Source organism: Brachycentrus maculatus, unplaced genomic scaffold (assembly GCF_059751285.1).
Source record: "Brachycentrus maculatus isolate JH-2025_06_01 unplaced genomic scaffold, ASM5975128v1 h1tg000315l, whole genome shotgun sequence".
Classification (NCBI taxonomy): domain Eukaryota; kingdom Metazoa; phylum Arthropoda; class Insecta; order Trichoptera; family Brachycentridae; genus Brachycentrus; species Brachycentrus maculatus.
The window spans coordinates 3,303,044-3,330,490 of NW_028281064.1; the positions used below are offsets into that span (position 1 = coordinate 3,303,044).

Sequence of the window (27,447 nt, forward strand, 5' to 3'; positions counted from 1 at the left end):
CGAATTTTTCAAGAAAAATAAAAAAATATATATGGAAGAAAAAATATATATTATTATTACTAGGAAAGAAAAAACGGGAACTTCAAAATGTTTATCTATAAAATGTTTATCTATTCTTCCCTAAATGCCCTGTCGCTCACTCCTTTCAACAACGTCATATATCAAAAATCGTAAATTTTCAGATGTGTATGTTTTAGGAATGCCCAGAAAATGTACTATATCCCAGCAAAAGTGGCATATTTTTAAATATTTACCCGCTTCATTTTATATATTTACCCGCTACAGGGCAGAAAGTGTTGTTTTGCATTTTGAAGAAAAGGTATTGTTTTATTATTTTTTCAATCCACTAAATATTTTTCAAATGGAGAAAAAACATTCATGTTTTACTTAAAAAGATCTGTAGCACAGTAAAAAGTTCAATAAGTTGCTTGATATTTATTTTTAATACATTTGATTATATGTTTAAATTTTAAAAACGACCTCTTGAAAAGTTTTTAGATATATATGACGTTGTTGAAAGAAGTGAGCGATGTATGTAGGTATAAGCATTGCTACCAAAAATGCACACAAAGTAGGTACCTAGATCAACTGGTATATACATAACAAAATCAGCTGTGAGGTTCAATTCCAAACACAAAGAGAATTCAGTTTTCAGTCGGCAATCGGCCGTCCCGTCGAATGGTAGGTTACGCTCGGTTGTATCGTCGTCTCCGCCGTATCTCGTCAACAGTGTAAACAGTGCCATATTTTCTACTGCCATATAAACCCATTAATATAAGTTTGACATTTGGCCAAGATTGTGTAGAATGGTTGTCAGTTCTCGCTCGCTTTGTTTGGCTTCTCGAAATAAGCAGTGATTCGCGAGATCTCAGCGGAGCGATTCTGACAGCTTGCAGCAAAACAAAAGTGAGTTCCTTTGTTTACTATCGAAAGTGAGAGTTGGCCGTGTAGGCCGTTCGTTGCCTGCACTGTTTTTTACGGCCATCAAAAGTAGATTTACCGTTGAATTGATGCAAATCGAAAAGTATTTGCTCATTTGTATTTTTATTTTTTTTTATTTTATTATTTTTTAAGTTAGCTTATTTTACAACTAATATAAACTAATATATACACTTAATTTACTACATCTATATTTATATATTTACATTCCCTTACAGTAAACAAAACATTTATTTTTAAATTCTTTCAGACTCTTTTCATTCTTCATACATTCAGGCATCTCATACATTTTCAAACTTTTATACATTAAACAATTTTGCGACTCTTTTATAAATGGCAGTCTTATTTTATTCTTATTTCTAGTAATATAATATGTTCATGACAATTTTTGTTAAAAACTATTTTATCCTTAAAATATTTTGGTAATTTATCGTTAGAAAAATTATGTTTAAATATCAGCATATTAAATTTTAATATCTTTTTGTATTCAGTATTAAAAATAATACAATTAGATCGGTTTTTATTTTTGAAATTGACGCTCATTTTAATACGATTAAAGGAATGTAATTAAGACATTTAAAGATTAGAAAATGAATGTAAATACGTGAAAAATAAGAATTATGTTTTTTGATAACTCAACGTAGGCGAAGAAGTTATTGAACATGAAGGCTGATTACTTGCCATTAGCTGGATTAAGTGAGTTAAATCACTTAATACTCTGTGCAATATTCAACATTCTATTAATTTTGGTACAACCATTTTTTAAAGTTTTACCTGTATAATTTCATTTGATATTATGATGACTTGCCGTTAGCTGGATTAAGTGAGTTAAATTACTAAATATTCTGTGCAATATTAACCGTTCTATTTATGGTTGAATAATCATATTGAAAACCATTTTTTACTTTTATAATTTCATTTTTACAGTAACATTTCACATTTTTTTCTCCGTCTCTGTTAAGTCAAATATCACTAAAAATCTTGATAAGCCCATGTGAAGTTGAATCCAGTTTTTGTGTTCAAAGATTTTCATGTAGTCAAAATATTGATGTCGTTTTTTTAAGTAAATAAAATATTGGATTTAAATTTTGAACTGAAATAACTTGTTAGAACTGCATTTTATAAAATAAAATATCAACTATTTAGTTTTTTTTTAACACATATTTTATTTGACCAATGACTGGGTTACGTCGTTACCGACATCATCAGACTGGCGTGTATGATGTCAGTAACGACGAAACCCGGTGATTGGTCAAATAAAATTCACGTGGAAAAAACTTATTATTTATTGTAACTGCAGACAGTTAACTCCATATTGAATTGTTGGTCAATATGTCCAAATTTAAACACGGTTATTGGATTGAATTCGACTTATATTTACATATACATATATGATAATATGCGTTTCGTCTTATTAAGACATTATAAAACATTCATAATCACTCACGTAGAATTCAATCCAATAACCGTGTTTAATTTTGGATATATTACCCAACAAAAACTTTATAGTTATCGTATTTAATGAATAAAACATTATTACATATAAAGTCCCGATTTAGACATTTTTCTACGGAAAAATCAGGTTTGATTTTTATGGCTTGAATATTCCCAGCCTATTGATTATTTTGAAATAAAATATTGCTTTGTAAATAGGGTAGAAAATAGTGTTAGAAATTAACAAATCCATGAAAAGCTTACTCTCTGTCTTATGGAGTGTTTATTTACCAAATAAAACTGGAATTTTTATAAAATCTGTACGTATTTTATTAAAAATCTTAATGAAAAATGTAAAAATACACTGGCGGTATATGTAGTACTAATATGAATATATTTTTAAAGATTCTAACTTTTATAAAATACAATAAACGTCCAATTTGAATCTGAAACGTCCGATTTGATAAGGCGTACAATTTGGTTTGTAAAACATCTAATTTGAAGTTTAAAAAACCTGTACATCATTAATGCGTTATCTTTTTGTTGTATTTTTGTAACATTGCTTTAGAATGGTCGCCTAGGTCCGATGAATGAAACTTTTTGTATTTTTCTTGTTTTGAAATTATTTGAAGTCAAATATTTAACTATGTGGTCAAAAGTCCGAAATGTAAAATGAATAATAAAACGTACTACAAATTGCTAAATTATGTTTGAATAAGATATCTGGACTTCGAACCCGTGACTAACGCTTCAGAAAACACTCTGAGACACTCGAAGAAAACGTGTTTCAAGTGCATACGATATACATTATATGTAGCACATATAGATATACGTACATAGAACTATAAGGTCCAAAACATACCGAACAAAACCTAGCACATATGTACCTCTTTTATTCAGAAGAACTCTTATAATTATGATGGAATAATGTCATTTAAAAAAAAACTAAGCATGAGACCTGTTTATAACTGAATAATGGATGTGGGTAGATTTGAAATGGATCACATTATCCAGCTATGTCGTATTTGACTGTATTTCATAATCAATGGATCTTTGTCAGACGGGAGGAATATCTAATTTAACATACTCAACCTATAAAGGATTTATTAGACTCGTTTTGTGTTTATAACAGCCGATATAATATTTTCATTCATCATGTTCTTTTGGAAAATTCGCCTTTGAAAAAACGTTATTTTCATAAGTCGGCAATGAATGATGTCATAGAAACGATGGAGTTATTTTAATATTGGTAACAATGCTAAATTGTTGGCGGCTCTATTTGTTGATGACAAATAGTAGTGTAGTGGTAAACAAACAATCCACACTACTTCTATTACAGCTCTATAAACCATAGACAATAAACCATATGACGTCATAAAACGTTCGATGACGGAAATTTGATGACGTATGCGCACGAACTTTTTTCGTTTTATTCAAATATCTAATGTTTAAACCTTCATATCTCCCTTAGTTCTCTACATATTTCAATAATAATGTCACCGATAGTCTTGTGATTTATCGTATTAATTTATTAGGCAAAAATCACACATCGTGATATTTATCCATTATATCTTTCGTATAACTTTATAAATAAGTATTATAAAATGTGCGGCACAGGAAAACTCAGTAAGGGCACACGATTGCAATTTATAATCATGCTTATGATGAAATATAAATAAATATTATATATACAGTACATTGAAAATTTAAAAAAAAAACAAGGTCAGGAGTCGGAATAATTGGCGTGTATGTATGAGAATATACACGAATGTGAAAGAGGCGAAGATTGTGTATAAAGACAGATTAGTGTGTCGTTCTATACTCTCTGCCTACTCCTGCAGAAAGTGGCGTATGGTTAGTTAGTAAGTTACATAGTTATAGTGCGTATTTTAAATTTAATATTATGTTTGACGTTGTTTTAATCTTCACTGATTCACTGTTTATTACTACAAGTATACAGGTGTCACATAAGTCCTTTGTTCTTTGTTTTTTTTTTGTTATTGTCGCTGTTGTTTCTTTAGAGAAAATTTAAATACATTGGAAAACAATGACATCTCAGCATTCTGCAGTTGCTCGTAAACTAAGCCCTTTGATAAATAAGGTCGTTCAACTTTCCGTGATGCATGCTATCTTGTTGTAGGTACCTACACATTGAGAGATAAATATAGATTCCTAGAACTAGAGTCAAGAGGGGCATTTCCTCTCGACCATGTGACCCCCAAGAGGGTCACTACAGTGCCAGCTCGCTGATCCGACTCTCCATAATCCGAAAGCTCCGTAATCCGAACTCTCCGTAATCCGAACTCACCGTAATCCGAACTCTCCGTTATCCGAACGCTCCATATCAGAACACTCTTAAATCCAAACAATCCGTAATCCGAACGTTCCGTAATCTAAAAGCTCCTTAATCCGAACGCTCCGTAATCCGAAATGCGCTGTAATCCGAACGATTTCGCTAATGCTAGCTTCAAAAATTTCACCTTCTGTAGCTGTGCAAGCTTTCGTACGGAATACTGAGAAATTGATAGCCCGCAGCTTAATTTTCTTTAGATCCAGGTAACATTTAACAATATTGATTTTTTTTGCTTAAAATACCGTTTTTGTATTGAAAAAATAAGTTTTTCCTCAAAATAAATATATTAGTTGTAAAAAGAAAAGAGTTATCGAAAGGTAAGCAGTTAAAAAATATTTTAATTTTTACTCTAAAAATAAAAAATAAAAACAAAACCTATGTATATTCTAAAAAAAATTGGACGTCAACTAACGTGTGGCTCTCAGCGTTGCTAGACGCTTACTAAATTTTATTGTTGCGAGTAAGGTCTTAAAAACTGCAAGTGTTGATAAATCATGGATTACGAAAGACTTTGGAGGCTAAATGGCCTGAGAATCCGTTCCACAAGGTCTTTGTATTCTCATTTCTTTGGCAGCACATTTATTAGTAATACTGCTGCGTTTTTATGTCTTCAAAATTCATTGGTAAGTAGGTACATTGTCATGATTTACCAAACCTTGTCAACACAGCGTCGAAAAATGATTTGTCATCGGTCAACTCGGGTGTCCAAACTTAAAACACAGTAAGGGACATTTTTTTGTAGTTCGCTTTTTTTGCATTTTTGGACTAAATAGAATCTACTTAGTCCAAAAATGCAAAAAAAAACGTACTACAAAAAAAAATGTTCCTTACTGTGTTTTGAGTTTGACAGACGAACTGTACCTATCATCTTTTTTGGGTTATCAGAAGATCTGACTCAATTTAATCAGTTTTTAGTACCATTTTAAATTGACGTATGTAACACGTGTTTTTCAATATACGAGGGATAAGTACGTTGTTGTGGACTCGTAGCGACTGCACATTTGCTTTCGATTTTAAATTCAGCTATGCAAAGTGCATAAAGATCAGGTATTTTCCTACCAGTTACAAAATAAAAGTCGTAAATTGTTGCCCAGTGTAATTTATGATTTAAGATATAAAAAGGCTACACGCGAAAATCAATCAAAGTTATGAAGCTTTTCTTGTAAACCAACTGAACCTCAGATATTCGAAAATCAAAATATATAATATCATATCGGAAAGGATTTATTGGGTATAATAATATTTTTATACAGTAAATCCTCGATATAACAGACCTCTATTTTATAAACTTCGGATGTAACGGACAAAAAAATTCTGTGAAACGTAAAAAATAAATAAAAACGTCCTGTTTATTATGCCCAAAAAGTAGTAGCTCAGGAAGATGTTTTACAATGGCTAGAAGAAGATGAAGGTGACCCTAGGTGTAATATCATTACTGAAAGTGAAATAGCAGATGCAGTTATGAACCTAAAAAATGAGAATGAAAGTGAAGATGGCGAATACGAAGAAACAACACTGCTATAAATTATGTTATCAGTGGTAAGATCACATCTCGACAATCTAATAATTATTTGTCATATAACGAAGTTCTTGTCAACAGAGAGTTGATTATAAAAATTTTAAAAAAACATTCGAACTTCAAAAGTGCAAACGAAACTTAATACCTTTTTCATAGCATATTTTTAAAACTTCATGTACAGAAAAGAAAAAAGTACATTGGCGGGCTTATTGCTAAAAAGCAATATTTTCCTACCAACCAAAAATAAACTAGTGATATTGGTCAAAACGTTTGATACCATATATAGGTGTTTGCAATTAGAGGGTAGATAGTACTTGAACATTAAAAAAAGCATAAATTACAAATTGATGATAATTAGGAAGGCAAAGGAAAAAGGGAAAATTACCGAAACCAAGCGCGTCAAAATATCAAACAGCAACGTCATTTTACGACGAGTGTCTGAAAACAATGCATAGATTTTTTTTGTGTTTTGTATTGTTTATTTATATCTAAATACTATGTTCATATTTAAAAAAAAAATATTTATTTCTTTTTAACTTGTTTTCATATAACGGACTTATGGCTTTAACGGACACTCCTTCCCCGATTAGTCTGTTATATCGAGGTTTTACAATACTCGCTAATAAACCAATTTTGCATTTTACACATTTACATAGATTTATGAACAAAGATTGGACTCGCAACTTGCAACATACCATAAATGCAGACATACCAGATAATTGCTATATATTTCAAAATAATAATAAGTCCGACATGTTTCAACTTGCGATGCTTCACATTTACGACATTAACAACTGAATTTTACAGACGAATCAGCTCAAAGGCGTATTACGCTTCGATAAGGTCTTTTTTATTTATTATTATTTTGCCTTGCTTATGATGTACAAGAATTCTTACCATGTATTTAGTAAAAATATTTTTATTTAATAACTTTGTGTGAGGATTGGCTAGGTTGGTCGGCTGTGGTCTATTCATGGGAATTCTCCGCGTCTGCCTTAGTGATGAGAAAACGAAGCTTCGATCGGTTACCACTACTACTATGGTCATGGATTACCTTAAAAGTTCATAACCAGCTTTCAAACTCGGAAAATGTGCCTTTGCTGTTGCGATTTCAATTATTGACGGCATGCATTGCTTTTCTATTGCAAATATATCATTGTAAGATGTGACTATGAGATAAAATAAAGAATGGTATTAAAATCGTCTCGTTAAGACCCGGAGACTTACTTATTTAATTATGTACATCAAATCTTTATATTACTTTTTGTATACGGAAAAAAGCAATGAAATTCTGAGATAAGGATAATCTATCAAACAAATGTTGGTCTAGGTTGGCGGTCTAGGCACGTACAGGGTATAAACGACGATCATACGGTAAAACAAGTTATAAGGTCGACAATGATATGGCATGATCTGGTACACCGAGTCTAGTAAATATGTGGACATATCAGGAGTAGGAAAAAACTTTGTTCGTATCGTCACATTAATGCAGAACTATCCTAAGTCGTGATCGTGTCGTATCCTAAGTCAATTTATTTTTTAAGTTACACATATAAACGGCAACCCGACAATCGATAATTGGGGAAGAATTAAGAGAGAAATTTTAAAGATGCGTCACGTTTACTAGGCATATTTCGTTACATGAGAGAGACATAAGATGACGTAGAGAGAAAGAGAAGTATACATTCCGACGTCACGGGAATGGAGCAAAAAAGAGCAATGGATACAAAGCGATACAATAAGAGTATCGTGCATGCGCGCGTTATAGTAGCCCTCTCTCTCTTCTCGTCTTTGTAGACTTTTGGGGTCAGCATTCCTCGTCTTCAGGTTGTAGGTCCTTCTATCATATACAACGTCACCTAGGCCTATCGTTCTAATCATGTTATCTTTCTGTAGCGTTCATGAATTCTTTGGTCTTCCTCTAGATGTCTTTCGAGGAAGAGTCAGGCGATTGCCTGGTTTACAATATGATCAGATACCTCATACCATCTCAATTGCCTTTCCTCTACCTTACTATTGATGTCCGTTACACCCAGGCTTCCATGAATGCGTGAACTCTTTATTACAAGGCACACTCCAGCTGACCATCTAAGCATTCGCATTTCAGTAGTTTCCGGTTGCCTAGAGTAGGGTTATACATCGTCCAGCTTTCGGAGCCATAGAGGAGTATTTCAGACGATTTTTTGGCACACTTTTCCCTTTAGCTTGGCTGGCATTTTTGGGTCATTTTACTTAAGGCGACGGTTATGTACGTAACTTGGGGTTGGATAGTTGTACTCTAGTATGGTAATGCGTGTAATGACCCACTCACTATGCCAGTTACGCCACTCCCACGCGCTGGCTGGATAGATAAACTGAAAATCTCTACGGTACGTTGTGATTGGTATTCTACTTGTGTCTACCGACGCAACGTAAAGTCAGAGGCATCGTAAAAGGAAAAGCACTAGCCCCAGATAGGGAGAGTGAACCTTTTTTAGAAGTTAGTTAAATTTGGTTAAAAAAAACATGTCGCGAAAACGGGTCACATACCGCTCACTCCTTTCAAGAACGTCATAAATCAAAATCCGTCAATTTTCAGTTGGGCATGTTTTCGGAATGCCCAAAAAATTTACTTTATCCCACCAGAAGCGGCATATTTTTAACTTAATATTTACCCGCCACAGGGCAGAAAGTGTTGTTTTGCATTTTGAAGAAAAGGTATTGTTTAATTATTTTTTAAAATAAACTAAATATTTTTCAAATTGGGAAACAACCTTCAGGTTTTACTTAAAAAGATCTGTTGCACAGTAAAAAGTTCAGTAAGTGGCTTGATATTATTGATGTATTGTAGTAGTTAAATCTACAATACATTTAAAAATCTCAACTTAGATGAAGAAGAATATGGAAGTCTGGGCATTTACAGGGCTTACAACCTATCATAAGCTGGTTAAGTGATCACTTTCCACACGTGTAACATTCACCATTCTACCCATGATTGATGCCTACACTGCTCAAACTTTTGGAACTCCTGCATTTATCATAAATGAGATTTATGATAAACGTATGTAACTCATACATATATGATACTATTCTCACTCTTTTCCGTGTTTGAGTTCGGGGCAGGATCTGTGGTTGATTTGAGAAAGCTTTTATTTAGCAGAGACCCTTTATTTAAATGTAAGCAAGATCCTTACCGAATTATTTTACTCACTGAGAGACACTGTAATGAATAACTCCAAAGTGGAGGAACCCAGATTTGTGAACTAGGATTTGGACACACTCAAAATGTTTGAATGTATCATAAAATATCAACGTCCCTCACCCCCTCAGCGGGCTTTTTAATAATATTTTTTAGTTTCCTAAGAAAATAATCCTTGCCTATATTGTGTACAAGAATTTATAGCATATTCAATTTATATATCTTAAAAATGATAGTGGATGTGTGAAGTAAATAATAAATAAATAAGGTTGATCCCTAGAAAGAATACAATACAATAAATACAATGGATTCGATATCTTATATCAATCAAGATTTGTCACATAGTTCATTTGTGTCGCCTACTTTCAAAATCCGCCAGATCCAATTTTATAAGATTTAAAAATATATACTCTATCGGAATGCCAATTGTGGGTTTTATTGTTTAAAATATTTATATACTTGAAAACCGTGCTAAAAAATACTTAAAAAAAACAGCACTGTATTTCAAATTCCGCTATATTCATGAAACTTGCCTTCTGACCCATATCAGCCAATCAGAGAGCGGGGATAGGTCAACAATTAATATGACTTATTTATTGATTTGGCGTTTAATTTGTAGAACTCCATTTTAATTTATATATTAATTTTAAATCAAACACAGATTTTTGAGTCTACTAAGTTGTATTTTATTAACAAAAACACATAAAAAATTATACTGTGACAATTGTTTCGCCTTGTTAGGGCATTATCAAACGAATTGACATTCGTTTGATAATGCCCTAACAAGGCGAAACAATTGTCACAATATAATTTTTTATGTGTTTTTGTTAATAAAATACAACTTAGTAGACTCAAAAATCTGTGTTTGATTTAAAATTAATACATAAATTAATATGACGTCATTATCGGTTTCTGCCTTGTTTTTTTTAATACTGAATAATTTTCTTTAAAAAAATGGGTAAATTCTATATTTCATAATATTTCATCTAAATTTGGACAAATATTTTAAACATAAATGTTACCCGGAGAATTTAGCATTTTTTGTAAACTCGACTTACATGGATCTGGCGGATTTTGAAAGCAGGCGACACATTTCTTTGCCTTATTCGTCTTGCCATATTTTCTAAACAAGACACCACTAATACACACACCAAGACACCATCTGATAGATCTTTACGTCCTGTTGCCTCACAAATTTTTGTCAACTGCACGCCTTCTTTCACACATTCTGTTTCCAATTTAAATCTTTCTTTTTAAAAAATTGGACATATCCACACTATTATTTTTTGACATCTCATGGAAGTCTGGGCATTTACGGGGCTGACGACCGTCATAGGCTGGTTTAAGTGATCACTTACACACGTGTAACATTCACCAATATATATATAGTGTATATCCACACTAAATGAGGGACATCTTGTGATGACGTCTCATCACATTCACAAGTAGAGTTTTGTCCGATCTTAAAACGGAAGAGGTATTCTCGAAATGCTCCATGACCCGTAAAAATATTTTTTTTAAATACAAAAAGCTGGGGACCACTGTCCATTAATAGACCATTAAATAACCATTAATTACGTTACGGGGGCTCTACCACAACTTGGCTCCTATTTCCAAACACTGGCCGCTTAGGCTCTTCTAAAAATACTTTAATTTAAATAAAAATTTATACGTAGAAATTTGTCTGTATACATTTACCATTAAATTACAAATATTTATTTTAATATAATTTAATATGCGAAGATGAAAAGTCAATATACTCGTACGTCTTTGTGAATTGATCATTTTCAGACGGGAGGAATATCGAATTTAAGATACGTATTAGAATCGTTTTGTGTTTATAACTGCCGATATAATCAATATTTTCATTCATCATTTTCTTTTGCAAATTTCGCCTTCGTAAAAACGTTGTTTTCGTAAGTTGGCAACGAATGAACGAATGTTGTCACCGAAACGAATCCACACTACTACTATTACAGCTCTATAAAGCAGATACATAAAGGGATACATACCCCATTACACACCCGATGACGTAAAATTTTATGACGTATAGCGGTGTCCGTTTTTCGTTTTATTCAAATATCTAAAGTTTAAACCTACATATCTCCCTTATATATCTACAGATTTCAATAAGAATCGTACCGATAGTCTTGTGATTTTTCATATTAATTTATTAGCTAATAGTAATCATGAGAAAAATCCATCGTGACATCAATATTTTTATCTTGCATTTGTTGTGATAAAACCATAAATACTCACCCAGAGATAATACTACAATAATTATTAATAGATAAGATAATAATTGTAGATTACTACAATGTCCATTATTGTTTTTAAGGATAATGATTTTAAAAATTCAAATGCTGTCGTCGACGACAAGCAACTATCTAATCAGTCTAAATATGAACAGAAACGTCACATGAGCCGGTTACACATCAGCGAACCATAACCGTATTTAATAATATAATAAAATAATGATTTGGATAACTTATATACCGCCATTTTCGTAAAATAATACCTCAAGGGCGCTTCACTGTGAATGAATTTATGTTTACTATAACCAAATCAAAGGTCTTGATTGAAAGCTGTCCCACCACATTCCCAGATCTGATACAGAAGCATCTAGGCTTCCTGACAGACCTTCTCTTGCAAAGCAATTTTTTGTTTTTGTTTCATGAACTAAGTTGCGAAATTTATAGAAAATGCGGAACAAAATTGTATCCTGTTTTACTGTGAATTTATATTCAAAAGATTTCAATATCCCTCTCGAGAAATATTTATTTTCAATTGGTCTGGGTGTTTGTGGTGCATTTTTCACATTGACCTTCCCTTTCCTTACTATCCTACCTGCAGTGAGCAAATTAGTATGTTTTATTTGAGCAAGTGCTACCTAGTAGCATGCGTGTACTCAGTGGCGTGCAGAGAGTTTTCAATCAGAGTAGGCAGTAGGGTTGGGTACGGATAAGCCATATTAGGCACTAGTCGTGTTTCCATATGGAACGTGAGTAATCCAGGGTAGGCACTGCTTTTCTGCCTACATAGAATGCACGCCTCTGCGTGTACGTACTTTTCTAAAAATGAGCATGCTCAAAAATCGACAGTCGTTCGATTTTCGGAGATGCTACTTGTATCGTTGGTGAAAGGTGGAGTGTTTTGAGCAAGTGTGAACAGGTTTGCTTATGAGTATACTAGTATCGACGTATGTCGAATATCCCTATTCGTTAGCTGGCTTGTTCGCTAGCCGAAGTACGACTATACCACGAGTGTTGCCTGAACTAGAACCGTTGCGTTGAACCAGATTTCTTGTATGCCGCCTTACCCTTAGAGTTATAAAATGACATAGCCCCACTATCCACTATGAAGGCGAGTGTTTTTGCCTAGAATTTTCACTCGTGGTTTACATGATATTATAGTAACTATAAAAATAAAGAGTAAATCACAAGTGTCACCGTATCACAAGTAAGAATAGGCTACAAAACTTATAAAGTCGGAGCCTAAGTGGGGCCATGATAAGCGGTGTTGCACAAGCCGTGGCTAGATTTCATTAGATTAGAGTCACTTGATCGTTGGGTAACTTTGAAAAAAATCCACTATCATTAGAATTGTTTCGACCGATTGTTGTTTTACAAAATTTTGAGTGTGTCCAAATACTTGTTCACAAAATCTGGATTATCTCCAATTACAGGAGTTATTTTCATATTATTTTTTGACATCTCTCCAAAGATGAAGAAGAATATTGAAGTCTGAGCATTTACGGGGCTGACGGCCGTCACAGAATAAAAAGCTTATTTTCATCTCACCAAGTCTCTAGTGAAGCAATGTCTCTAGTAGAGTTCTACTGATTCAAGAATAATGTTTCAAAATTGGTTCATATATTTAGAACTTCCAAGAATTTGAGTAGTGTGGTTGTCAACAATGGGTAGAATTGGTGAATGTTACACGTGTGTAAAGTGATCACTTAAACCAGCCTATGACGGTCGTAAGCCTCGTAAATGCCCAGACTTCCATATTCTTCTTCATCTTTGATGAGATGCCAAAAAATAATATGATTGTTGTTTTAGTTAAACTTAAACCATGTAAATAATTATAAGTGAATTGCAAACAGCAACAAATATTTATTTTTTAATTTTGCGGTTAAACCTTGAAATAATCCGAACTGATAACCCATTTAATCTATGACACGGGGTTATTGCAAAAATATCTATCTTTTTGAAATATAATAACGCTATTAAAATGATTACTTTCAGCGCTATCTGAAATTATATAATGTTGTGTAATTCTGTGTTTAGGATAACATTAGGTTCGAAACCGATGTCGGGTTGTGGTCCCGTGGTTAGTGTCGCAGACTCTTAAGTCATAGTTTCTCGGTTCGAATCCACTCTACCACAATTTGACACCTATTTCTTATAATGAGCCGCTTATGCTCACATAGGAAATAGTATGAAATTGAAATATTTGTGTTAATAATAAAAACACAAATATTTCTCTTATAAATAAAATTACACGTTTTTTCTTCCTTTTCTTGGTGTAGGCATTGTGACTTATTTTTAAGAGGGATTAGCTTCATGCGATGTCAATTTCCAGTTGTCAATCTATCTCTTTATTGGTCTGCCCGGGAGTCGCCTACCTTGGGGTTGGCGGCAGTGCAATGTGGGGGAGTCTGGATGGTTTCATTCTCCTCACATGCGCATACTATTGTCTTCTTCGTTGCCTTCCCCACCTAACGACATCTTCTATCTCGCATATTTCTCTTATCCTGGTGTTCCTTATTCTATTATATCTCGTAGACTCTTGCCAGATATGCTCCTCAGAGTCTTCATTTCTGACGCTCTTAGCGCGTTTTTCGTTATTGCGGTGTCCGCTCTGCATTCGATATATGTTGATTTATAGATATTCATGATAGTAAAATAGTGGGGCATATAAAATATATGTTGCACTAAAAAGAAAAAAAAAGAAAAGAAAAACATTCTTGTGATTCAACATTTCTTTTTTATTCAGCCTATGACCGTACAGTACTAAAATCCCAGATCCCAATGCATTTGAAAGCATTCAAATTATTTAACAATGGGGCAATATGTCTAGGGATAGTATTGAAAGGGTTAAATACCTATTAAGTAAATCAAGTTTTATTCATTGTACTTATAGTTTAATTAAGACATAAAACTTTATTAAGTTTATAAACTTGAATTAAGCATATAATTAAGCCTATATATTTAAATATTTTAATAACCCTATGAAGTTTCAAGTAGGCTCAAAAAAGATATCAATCATTGTACTGTATACATTCGGCTGTCGAAACTTAAAACACAGTAAGGGACATTTTTTTATAGTACTTTTTTTTTCATTTTTGGACTAAGTAGAATCTACTTAGTCCAAAAATGCAAAAAAGAAAGTACTACAAAAAATAGTCCCTTACTGTGTTTTGAGTTTGGGCAGCCGATTTGGTTCTCTCGACTAAAGAGTTTGCCAACCGCTGGTGCTACCGATAAACTAACCACATTGTAGTATAATGAACTTTGACTATTCTCATGTTTAATAACATAAACACAGAAAGAGTGATTCGACCTTCCGTTTGTTATCTCTCTATCCATATTGTATTGTGTCGCCATAATTCCTATATTAGGCTCCAGGGTTTAAAACCCTATGATAAAATTTCAGGCTATGTGGATTAAGTTTTGAAGTGTGTTTTTGTCACATTGTTTGCTATTTGCCGAAAGTAAACACAAATTACTGTTTACGTCTAGATAAAGAACTTTAAAAAGGGAATAAAACAATCAAATTTCAGGTAAAAAATTCTAAACAAAAAATACATCTAACGGTTTAGTTATAAAGTTAACCTTACCTTAAGTACCTAGTCTAGACAAAATTGTTTTATTTGTTGTAATTCGCTTTAAACCTTAATGGGATTCGCTGGTTAGGGTAGCCTTGGAACTTATATTGTTCTTTGGATATTCTGATCTTCTATTGGGGTTAGTCGAGTCGAGTCGCTTCTTTTTCAAGACTGATTACATTATATTATTAAATTATAATAGTAATCAGTCTTGAAAAATAAGTTAGTTTCGAAACCGGTAAACATTATAATAAAGTTATAATAAAATATTTATAGTGATTTTAAAACAATATATATATATATATATATATATATATATATATATATATATATATATATATATATATATATATATATATATATATATATATATATAATATATATATATATATATATATATATATATATATATATATATATATATATATATATATATATATATATATATATATATATAAAACCCTTATCCGCACCCCAATGATGCATAGGGCACTGCGTCATATAAACGCAGTGTTATCTTGATCGTTTACACATGAAGGAAAGGTGATCAGCCCTCCGCTTCAGTACCAGTCCAGGGTAATAATATTGAATAAATATTACAGTGAAAAAATCACTTATATTTATTTTACCCCCCTTGGGAATCGAACCCGGGACCTCCAGAACGGTAGCCGAGCGTGCTGTCCATTACACTACGGAGGCGGGCTATTATATTATTTTTTGCACTTGCAACTATAATATATTGTGAAATGCAATAAAAAGTATTTGGACACACTCAAAATATTGTAAATAATTTTATTTTTTTGTTGTTCCAGGATATCTCCGTTTGGTTCATAGTCGTCAATAGCCAGGCCCAGGATGGACTGGATCAAGAAGTTGAAGTGGAAGGCGGTGGCGACGATGGAGCAGCCGGCCATCAAGGAAGACGACGGCCTGGAGACAGCCGAGGAGAAGAGACAGAGGATGGTATCAGTCAGGGTCATCTACTTCACAATGTTCCTCATGTCACTCGGGTTTAGTGTTGTGCTGACTGCAGTTTGGCCCTTCCTGGACAAGGTATGAAAAATAATCATTTATTTTTATTTTCATATATTTCATCATACACAATAATTACAAATTACAATAATGTGCCTTAACTGAGTTTTCCCGTTCCAAAGGCACATTATACAATGCTTTTTAACAGGTTTTTTTTAAAACTAAAAAGGCTCCCCACTTCCAACACATATTTCTTCTATATCGCTCACTCCTTTCAAGAACGTCATAAATCAAAATACTTGATTTTTCAGGAGAACGTTTTTAAAGTTTAAAAATATAATACAATGTATTAAAAATAAATATCAAGCCACTTATTGAACTTTTTACTGTGCAACACATCTTTTTGGGTTAAACCTGAAGGTTTTTTCTCCATTTGAAAAATATTTAGTATATTTAAAAAAATAATGAAATAATAGCTTTTCATCAAAATGCAAAAACAACATTTTCTGCCCTGTAGCGGGTAAATATTAAGTTAAAAATATGCCGCTTTTGCTGGTATATAGAACATTTTCTGGGCATTCCGAAAACACGCACAACTCAAAATTCACGATTTTTGATTTATGACGTTCTTGAAAGGAGTGAGCGATATTTTTAACTTAATAATTACCAGCTACAGGGCAGAAAGTGTTGTTTTTGAATTTTGGAGAAAATGTTTTTTTTTTTTTTTTTTTAACTATACTAAATATTTTTCAAATGGAGAAAAAACCATCAGGTTTTACCTAAAAAGATCTGTTGTACAGTAAAAAGTTTAATAAGAGGCTTGATATTTATTTTTAATACATTGTGTTATTTTTTAACTTTAAAAACGTTCTCATGAAAAATTAAGTTTTTTGATTTATGACGTCCTTGAAAGGAGTGAGCGATATGTTCCATATTTTATATTATTTATTGATTCGGCATTAACTTTGTGGAATGACTTGTTTTTTTTTTTTAAATTTGTATAATACCACTTAATGAGTTTTATTTCATTGGTAAACTTTTTTTAATTTTATAAAATTTTCACCTGTAGATAAAACGTCTGTTAGTTTTCGAAACTAGTCGCGTGTAATGAAATCATACTCATTAGGTCGTATTATATAAGTGTTTAATTTTTAAAGAAATCCATAATTTACATGATTTGAATTCGTATTAGAAATGATTCGGAATCAGACATAAAGTTGTACGAGAATACTCGCTACTTTTGTACGGCCGACCTCCTGAGCAAGCACCTCAACGGAGAGCGAGTTATCTCGTTTAAGGCTCCTGACCGGTTGACCTTGGTCTAGCCTATTAAATAACAACTTTTTTAAATAATTTAATCAGAAGGTCACCGCCTTGGCATAAAGTTATCATGAAAATGATAAAATAAACTCTTGAAAGTTTTTATTTTATTACATGGTAAAAACAATATTTTATTTTAACCGTGTATCAAATTGGCAGAAACATCCTCTAACTTGGTGACTGCCAAATAAAAATATTTAAAAAATACGTATTCAATTTATCATAAAATTTATCACTAGGCACTTTCTACATTATTACGTACATTATTTACTATCAATAGATATTTTACCGTTTCCTCGTGAAAATACCAAAAAAAATACAATTCCTGTAAAACCTCGATATAACGGACTAATTGTGGGGATGGGGTGTCCGTTGAAGCCGTAAGTCCGTTATATAAAAATAGGTTTCAAATAAATATTTTTTTTTTAATACGACCACTGTATTTAGTAGATATACATAAACAATGTACTTTTGTTTGTAAAACAAAAACAAAATTTTATTTATTGTCTTCGGGCACTCATCATTAAGTGACGTTCCTGTTTGATATCGACGCGCTCGCTTTCAGTTATCAATCTGTTTGCTTTTGAAGTTTTGTGATATATAATAATTTATGATTATCATGGCTGCTATTTTTTTTACATGCGGCGACACTTGAATATAAGCATGTATAATATTAACTGGACGTTTTTTGTTGGGTAATATATCCAAAATTAAACACGGTTTATTTGGTTGAATTCTACATTTATTTATGTATATTTTAATACGTGACGCGTTTCGTCAACAATTCAATATGGAATTCTACCAACTATTCGCAGTTACAATAAATAAGGACGTTTTTTGTTGTTGGTTTTGTATATTTGACCGGATTTTTTATCCGTTAGAGCGCTTATGCATTACACGGAATTTTACCGTCCGGCAGTCCGGTTTCGAAAAATAAAAGCGACTACGACTGTTTAGCGTGATCGAATTTACGCGCACCGTAATCACGCACCGATCGAGCACACCGATCCGAAGAAAGAAAGACAAAACCATAAGCCAATAATCCGTTTTATCATGCTAACTGAAGTGCCGGACGGTAAAATTCCGTGTAATGCACAAACGCCCTTATATTCGAAGTTTGTTAAATAGAGGTCCGTTATATCGAGTTTTTACTGTTTAAATTGTACTTTTTAGTAGGTAGTTTTAACAGTGATGAACAAAAAAATGCACAAATTTCGGGTTTAAGAAGTAATTATTATCTTCTTTCATAATGACCGTCATATATGCATATAACTCTAGAGATAATGACTAACAGGCGACAGCCTATTCGTCGAAATGATAGTGATATATCGCGTAGTTATGATTCACGACATACGAGTACATCTGCATGCTTTCCGATTATACTGTTTGTTATGTCTGTTGTCTGGTAGGAAAAATATTACATACACAGTGACAGTGTGTTATCTGCGCAAATACCACAAATTCAGCCTTCTGCAAATAAATTGTATTTGAAGTAATTTTGAGATCGTCCTTTTTATCTCTTATATAATTGCAATTTTATCACTCTCAGAGCTATGATATCTCAACATAGATGAAGAAGAAAATGAATGTCTAGGTATTTACCTATTATAGGCTGGTAAAGTGATCACACACGTGTAACATTCACCTTTCTACCCATGATTGACAACCATGCTACTCAAATTTTCAACACTGCGTCAGTACGATGCAGTGCCCTATGCACCATTGGGTGCGGATAATGGTTAAAAGAAGAAGATTATCTATCTCCCTTTGTGAAACTTTCTCTACACGGCTGTCCAAACTTAAAACACAGCAAGGGACATTTTTTTGTAGTACGTTTTTTTTTGCATTTTTAGACAGTAGAATCTACTTAGTCCAAAAATGCAAAAAAACGTACTACAAAAAAATGGCCCTTACTGTGTTTTGAGTTTGGACAGCCGTACAACCGAAATATAGTTATTTTAGTATCTGTATTTGTAGCAATGTCATTTTGACGAGTGCATTTTCTCTCTCAAGTTCAAGGCGCTTGCAATTATTGGCTCGCATTGTAAACTCGATCTTTCCTACGCTTGGGTCTGCGCTCCCGTCTATGTCTGCTCGTTGGCAGCCGATGACGTGAAAATAATGCATATATAATCGCTACTAATTCTTGTTGTATGCACCGAAATGCATCGTCATTTAGAGATGACCATTGCACGTGTCAATATACTGTGTGTACAGTGGAAATCGGTTATAACGCGGGTTTGCTGGCGGCGTATGCGTCATACAATCACCGACGATCATATAAACTAACTGTCCAAAATTTAAAAAAAAATTCTGTGAAACACAATTTTAAATTTTCTCTATAATTTTTAAACATTTTTGTAAATTATAAACAAAACACACCCACTTATCAGTAATCCCTTGCGGTTTTAATTCTAAAGGATCTTTTTTGGTAATAGATATTTTCAGAATAACTAAATGCAACATTATAAACATAAATTTTTTGACCTCTCATCATAGATGCAGAAGAATATGGAAGTCTGGTCATTCACAGTGCTTATGACCGTTCATAGGCTTGGTTAAATGATCACTTTGTACACATGTAACATTCGCCAATTTTACCTATTATTGACTATCAGACTACTCAAATTTTTGAAACTTCTATATATATTGAACTCGTAACACAGTATGTACGAGTTCTATGTTGGAATGAGGAAAGCTTTTAATTAGCAAATATTCTTTCAATTTGTATGTGAGGTCTGAATCCTGGATTATATTCATGTACTTGAAAACCCATTGAAAAAATGATTTTCAATTTATTTTAGCTAATAATTTATTTACATCATTTTGAGTGTGTCCAAATACTTCTTTACAATTCTGAACAATATTAAATTTGGGGTTATTTAAATAACTCCTGATTGGAGATAATTTAGGATTGTGAACAAGTATTTGGACCCACTCAAAATATTGTTTGCAACATTTGATTGGGCAAAAAATGGCATGAGAAGATCCGCAATATATCCGAATGCACTTTATAAAAGACGCGTTATAACCGGTGTCTACTGTATTTAAAATGTGACCTACCACTTCTGTCATTAGCCTTGCTTTGTTATAAGTCAAGTGTATATTGTATGAACGTATTGTTCAAGTCGAGTTGAATTCTATTATTACTGGCACGCATGTACGTTAAATGCTCAAAGCCACCTGCTATTTTCTGGAGTGGTCGACCCTTCGGGCTTCTAATGGTCTGCCTTTACGAATACGAGTGTCTTTTTTACGACTCGGGTGTCTGCAAAATAAAATTTTGCTATTGAAATTTAAAAAGATACTATGACTTGCAGAATATGATAATAGGCTTTTGTCACGACGTTGGATTATTGGCTAGTAAATTAATATGAAAAATCACAAGACTATCGATATCATTCTTTTTGAAATCTGTAGGTAACTAAGGGAGATATTAATGTTTAAACTTTAGATATTTGAATAAAACGTAAAACGTGCGTTCGCATACGTCATCAAATTTCCGTTATCGAACGTTTTATTACGTCATATAGTTTATTGTCTATGGTTTATAGAGCTGTAATAGTAGCAGTATGGATTGTTTGTTTACCACTACACTACCATCTGTGTTATACAAATATCAGGGGAGTGTGGGAGTGGGAGGGTGAACCATAGACATCAACAAATAGAGCCGCCAATAATGTAGCAATGACACCAACATTAAAATAACTCCATCGTTTCTGTGACGTCATTCATTGCCAACTTGCGAAAATAACGTTTTTTCGAAAACGAATTTTTCAAAAGAAAATGATGAATGAAAATATTAATTATATCGGCTGTTACAAACACAAAAAGAGTCTAATACAATCCTTTAAAGGTTGAGTATGTTAAATTAGATATTCCTCCCGTCTGACGAAGATCCATTGACAGAAAACGACAGTGAGAGCATGTCGGCTGTCCAAAATTAAAACACAGTAAGGGACATCTTTTTTGTAGTACGTTTTTTTTGCTTTTTTGGACTAAGTAGAATCTACTTAGTCCAAAAATGCAAAAAAAACGTACTACAAAAAAAATGTTTGGACAGCCGATGTCAGTAGTTGTTTTTTTTAACTAATTTAAAAAATAAATCGTTAATAACTAACATAATTGAGCCAACAATGTAATTCGTTAAGTACCTACCTACTTAAGAAACAGGGTAAAGTCCATAAGGTCATGCGAGTACCTAATGTACTGCATATTATTATTATCTATTTATTACATTATGTGACAAGTGAATGTATTTCTTTGTATTAATTTTGATGTCGTTGACTTCGCACGGCAGTAAAAATTAATGAATAGTTCATTTATCACGTAAGGCTTAAATTAAAATGATAAAAAAATAACTCGCAAGTGCAGAAACGCAGATTTGTGAACAAGGATTTGGACACACTCAAAATGTTGTCAAAACTTACTTTGCTTACAGACTTCACCGCCTTTCAGAAATCGTATTATAAACCGGATGGTTTGACATTCATTTGTCTGCAAATCATTCGTGCATGCGTACCAACATTAGATTTCAAACGGAGAGTGGAAAATATAAATTCATTTATTGAAGATGAAAAAAATTCGACATATCGAGTAAATAATGGATCATTCTCGTGCTGTGTTATTATTGACTAAAAAATCACAATTCTATCGGTAGCATTCTTATTGAAATCGGTAGAGAAGTAAGGGATATATGAAGGTTTAATCTTTGGATATTTTAATAAAACGAAAAACGGACATCGATTTACGTCATCAAATTTTACGTCATCAGATGTGTTATAGGGTGTATCCCTTTATGTATCTGATTTTCAGAGCTGTAATAGTAGTAGAGTGGATTCGTTTCTGTGACGTCATTCGTTACCAACTTACGAAAACAACGTTTTTACGAAGGCGAATTTTGCAAAAGAAAATTATAAATGAAAATATTGATTATATCGGTTGTTATAAACACAAAACGAGTCTTACACAATCCTTTAAGTATGTTAAATTAGATATTCCTATCCTATTATTAGGTATAAATACTTGAAAGTGGTCAGGTTAGGAGTCGTAATAATCGGCGGGTATGTATGAGGAGATGCATGAACGTGGAAGAGGCGAAGAATGTTTGCAAAGACAGAGTGGTGTGGCGTTCTATTCTCTCTGCCTACCCCTGCGGAAAGCGGCATGATGGTTAGTTAGTTAGTTAATTAGATATTCCTCCCGAGTGATAATACCTACCATATTTCCCGTACATTATACCGAATACCAAGGAAGTTGAATAAATAAGAAATTTAATCAATTTCCGTATACTTACTATGAAATTGAATAAAAATATTAGTAAAAGTATGGATTTTAAGATGAATGATAAGCGTAGAAAAATATAGCTATGTGCACACGATATGACGATATGCACTTTCCACACCTATCTACCTAACTACCTACAGTGGTACCTCGACATACGAGTGCCCCAACATACGAGTTTTTCGAGATACGAGCCGACGAGCAAGTGATTTTTTGCTTTTAGTTACGAGCGAAATTCGAGATACGAGTTCGGTTCGGTAGTAACACGCAGTCGCGCCATCACGATCAGTTAGTAGCGTGCTAAAAAACACCCAGAAAAAGTTGCAATAGGTCGTGCATCTGACCTTTTTAATGACACTTGCCTAACTCATTTCCAGAACATTCTGAGAGGGAGGAAGAAACAAACCTCCTTGGACATGTTTTTTTTTAAACGGCCTATAGGTGAAAGCGAGAAAAATGTAGCGAAAAAGGCAAAGACCAGTGAGGATATCTAATTTTTTTCTTTTTATTCTCTTTTTTGTTTTTGTGCAATAAATATTTGATATTTATAAATACGTTTTTACTATTCAAAACCACGTAACAAAAATAACTGGGGGTGATATTTTGGAGGTTGGAACTGATTAATGGTAGTTCAATTGTTTTGTATGGGGAAATTTGCTTTGAGATATGAGTAATTCAAGATACGAGCAAGGTTGCGGAACGAATTAAACTCGTATGTCGAGGTACCACTGTATATTGAAAATAATCACTTGTAAATCTGCTACTTGGCAAACAATGTTTATACAGGTGGCACCAGATTAATGACCCTATCGGAAGATGTTATAATTTTTGCAATTTATTTGTTGTAAATTTTCGCTTTTTTTATGTCGTCGTGCGTCAATCATGTTTGAAAATTTCGCTCACTCCTTTCAAGAACGAACTTTATTGAACTTTTTACTGTGTAACAGATCTTTTCAAGTAAAACCTGAAAGTTTTTTCTCCATTTTAAAAATATTTAGTATATTAAAAAAAAATAGTTAAACAATACCTTTTCTTCAAAATGCAAAAACCAACATTTTCTGACCTGTAGCGGGAAAATATTAAGTTAAAAATATGGCTCTTTTGCTGGGATATAGTACATTTTCTGGGTATTCCGAAAACATGCACAACTGAAAATTTACGATTATTGATTTATGACGTTCTTGAAAGGAGTGAGCAATTTGTGAACTGGACAGCTGCAGTATGTAAACGTGTTAATAAAACGGGCACAAACATGTATGAATACTGGCGGCAGCCGCTTGACGGATGTCATCTTTTTTGCTTTATAAAGACATTATTAAGGTCTAAATAAAGATTTGTCCGCCTCCGTAGTGTAATGGTCAGCATGCTCGGCTACCATTCTGGAGGTCCCGGGTTCGATTCCCAGGGGGGTTTAATAAATATAAGTGATATTTTCACTCTAATATTTATTCAATATCACACTGGACTGGTACCTGAAGTGGAGGGCTGATCACCTTTCCTTCATGTGTAAACGATCGAGATAACACTGCGTTTATATGAAGCAGTGCCCTATGCACCATTGGGGTGCGGTAAGGGTTTTATTATTATTAAATAAAGATTTAAATCACTCAAATTTTTTTTTTTATTAGTAAAAAAATTATTCAAAAACAAAATTGTATGATTAATTTCGAGCCAGCCTGAATCTGTTTGTATACTATAGCTGTGTGGTTCAGTGTTCCGCAAACTTTTTCTATTCAAGGTACACCTACCAAATTAAGAAATTTCAGAGGTGCATATTTACCGAATTATGGTAACATATTTACCATATTATGTTCAATGCGAAATGTGAGCCTACTTGACTGAGCACAGACAATCGAAATTGGGAGGTATTGTGTTATTTCCACAAAACTAGACTTTTTTCCGCGGCACACTAACTAATCACCACAGTACACCAGTGTGCCGTGGCACAATTGCGGAACAATGGTCTAGTTCACAAATGTCAAATATGATTGACGTACGACGCCGTTTGCAAAAATTATAATAAATAAAAATATAATTAATTTTGTGCCACAATCAAGGTAATTGTCCTATAACCGATCCATTCGTCTGTTATGAAAAGCACTATATCGAGGAAAATCCTTGTGTAAACGCTTTTTTTGAATTAATAATAGTATTATTATTATTTTAAAAATAAAGTTTCTTCTTTCTACTTTCTGGCTCCATCCCAACTCATTCTCTTAATATATGTGACCAAAAAATTGATTAAAACATTTAGTTTAAGGCGTCCTCATAATGCAACGCGATTACGCGATCATAGCGCGTTCTCGCGAATTTTACTCGATTCGTACGAGTAAAATTCGCGAAAACCTCTCCATAAAAGCCAATGTTGGAAAAAATACCAAACAAAGATGATTTATCAGAGTATTTCAAATAAATAACAGAAATTTTATTTTATTTAACCCACCATTTTCATAATTATAATACTTTTAAGAAACCCTTCACAAAACATGAAATTTCACAAAAATGGGCCGGGCACTGGGTAAGTTTTATAAGTATTAAGCTGTTGAAAAGCCGACTACGCGAAAAAAAAAATGAAATGTGTTTGTAGTTTTTATTTTTTATTTTTTTCTTACTAAATTGTGTATAGGTCATTGCACTCGAATGATGTAGAATACAATATTACACGAAAACGATATGTTATGTACGATTCAACCCTAATTGAACCAATGTTTTTTTATATATCATTTTCTAAGGCAACTAATATGTACTGTATGTATATTTATTTATGTATATGTATGTAAATACATATACATAAATAAAAATAAAAACATAAATAAAAATAAAAAAGAAAAATATTTTTTTTCAATGCAAAACGGTATTTTAGGAAAATCATCAATTACCTACGTAAAATGTTACCTGGATTTAGAGAAAATTAAGTTGCGACTTGACGAATACAGGGTATTAAAATCACCCAAATTAAAAACGTTTTAATCCGCCTTTACGTATATATTATATAGGGTCCGCCATCTAAAGTTTTTTTTTTCAACTAGTGCTTATTTCGTGAATGGTAACACTTAGCTCATGTCTGATTTGACAGATAATTAGTTTTATCCTTCCGCTGAGCGAATATGGTTGTGTATACGCTTGAACAACGCTGGGAAATATTGCGACATTACTTTGAAAATCAAGGGTCCGCCAAATAACTTTTTTTTTTTGAAAATGCTATAAAAAACATCGAGTGTAGCTTCGGCTGTGTGGCACGTAGCGCCGTCCTGTTGAAACCAAATGTTGCCAATATCCTCCTCTTCAATTTTTGTGAACAAAAATCCGTTCAACATATTTTATTGGTGCGGATTTTGGTCCAGAGGCATAATTGGGCCATTTTTCTTTGAAAATGAGCAAGGAGTGGCCGTTACAGTCAATGGCGATCGTTATCGGGCCATGTTGAACGGATTTTTGTTCACAAAAATTGAAGAAGAGGATATTGGCAACATTTGGTTTCAACAGGACGGCGCTACGTGCCACACAGCCGAAGCTACACTCGATGTTTTTTATAGCATTTTCAAAAAAAAAAGTTATTTGGCGGACCCTTTACTTACTTGATGTCAACATGCCCAAGTCACTTGCATGATAGAAATACATCGGTAATAGGAACACTGCCTTATTTACATTGTATTCACTGTTCCGCATAGCGAACGTCCATGCATTTCATTCATTCAGACAGACGGCGTCAATTTCTCAATAAACTGAAATGTTTGCCAGATTTTTTTAAATCATTAAACCACTCGTACATTATACTTAATGCCAAGTCGAGGAAAACTGCACAATGTACAGTGTGTCTCATATATCGTACACGTGTTTAGTACCAGCGCCAATTGATTAATCAAGTGTTTCAAATATGTACTTGAAAGTGGTCAGGTGCCTACCCCTGCAGAAAAAAAAAACACCCTGATGGTAGGAGTAGTTGTAAAAAAATTTTTCGAAGAAAAACTTGTTCGAATTTAGAGAAAATTAAGGCTGAGATGAGTATTATCGGTAAAATGAAGAAAGGCGTGTTGAGATGGTTTGGGCATGTTGAACGAATGAGTGACGAAAGGATGGTAAAACAAATTTATGAGGCTAATGAGATTGGTAATAGAAGCAGAGGAAGACTGTGGAAAACGTGGCATGATCAAGTTTTACAAGTAATTGGGCGTGGTCAGGTTAGGAGTCAGAATAATCGGCGGGTATGTGTGATTAGATGTGTGAATGAGGAAGAGGCAAAGGTTGTTTGCAAAACGGAGTGATTTGGCGTTCTATTTTCTCGGCCTGCCCCCACTGGGAAGCGGCGTGATGGTTAGTTAGTTTGTTAGTTATTACTATGAAGCAGGGGGCGCAGGAACGACGCGAACATAGTTTTTTTCTAGAAATCGTTATTTTGCCTTCGTATTTTTTACGATAGTATTCTAGGGTTAAATGAACGTTTTCTTTTTCTTTTAATCATCGTGTTATTTCGAAATCGTTTAAAAATTGAGCCCAGTGTGTATCAATCTAATAATTTTATTGTCAGGCGTTCTACAAAAGCTCGAATCTAATAGTACTAGTGTATTAGTACCCTTATATGTTCAGATTTCACCGCCTTTATATTGGTTTTAATTAAT

General features: G+C 33.2%; 1 protein-coding gene across 1 annotated transcript in view; it reads left to right on the forward strand.

Moving 5' to 3' along the window:
• The first annotated feature begins 653 nt into the window (after positions 1–653).
• Positions 654–27,447, forward strand: part of Cln7 (CLN7/MFS domain-containing 8) — a 40,026-nt gene continuing 13,232 nt past the window's right edge. The window contains exons 1-2 of the mRNA XM_088268278.1: positions 654–906; positions 16,066–16,306. Coding sequence (XP_088124404.1) covers positions 16,109–16,306 — 198 coding nt within the window. The 5' untranslated portion in view covers positions 654–906; positions 16,066–16,108. The remainder of the gene's footprint in view (positions 907–16,065; positions 16,307–27,447) is intronic.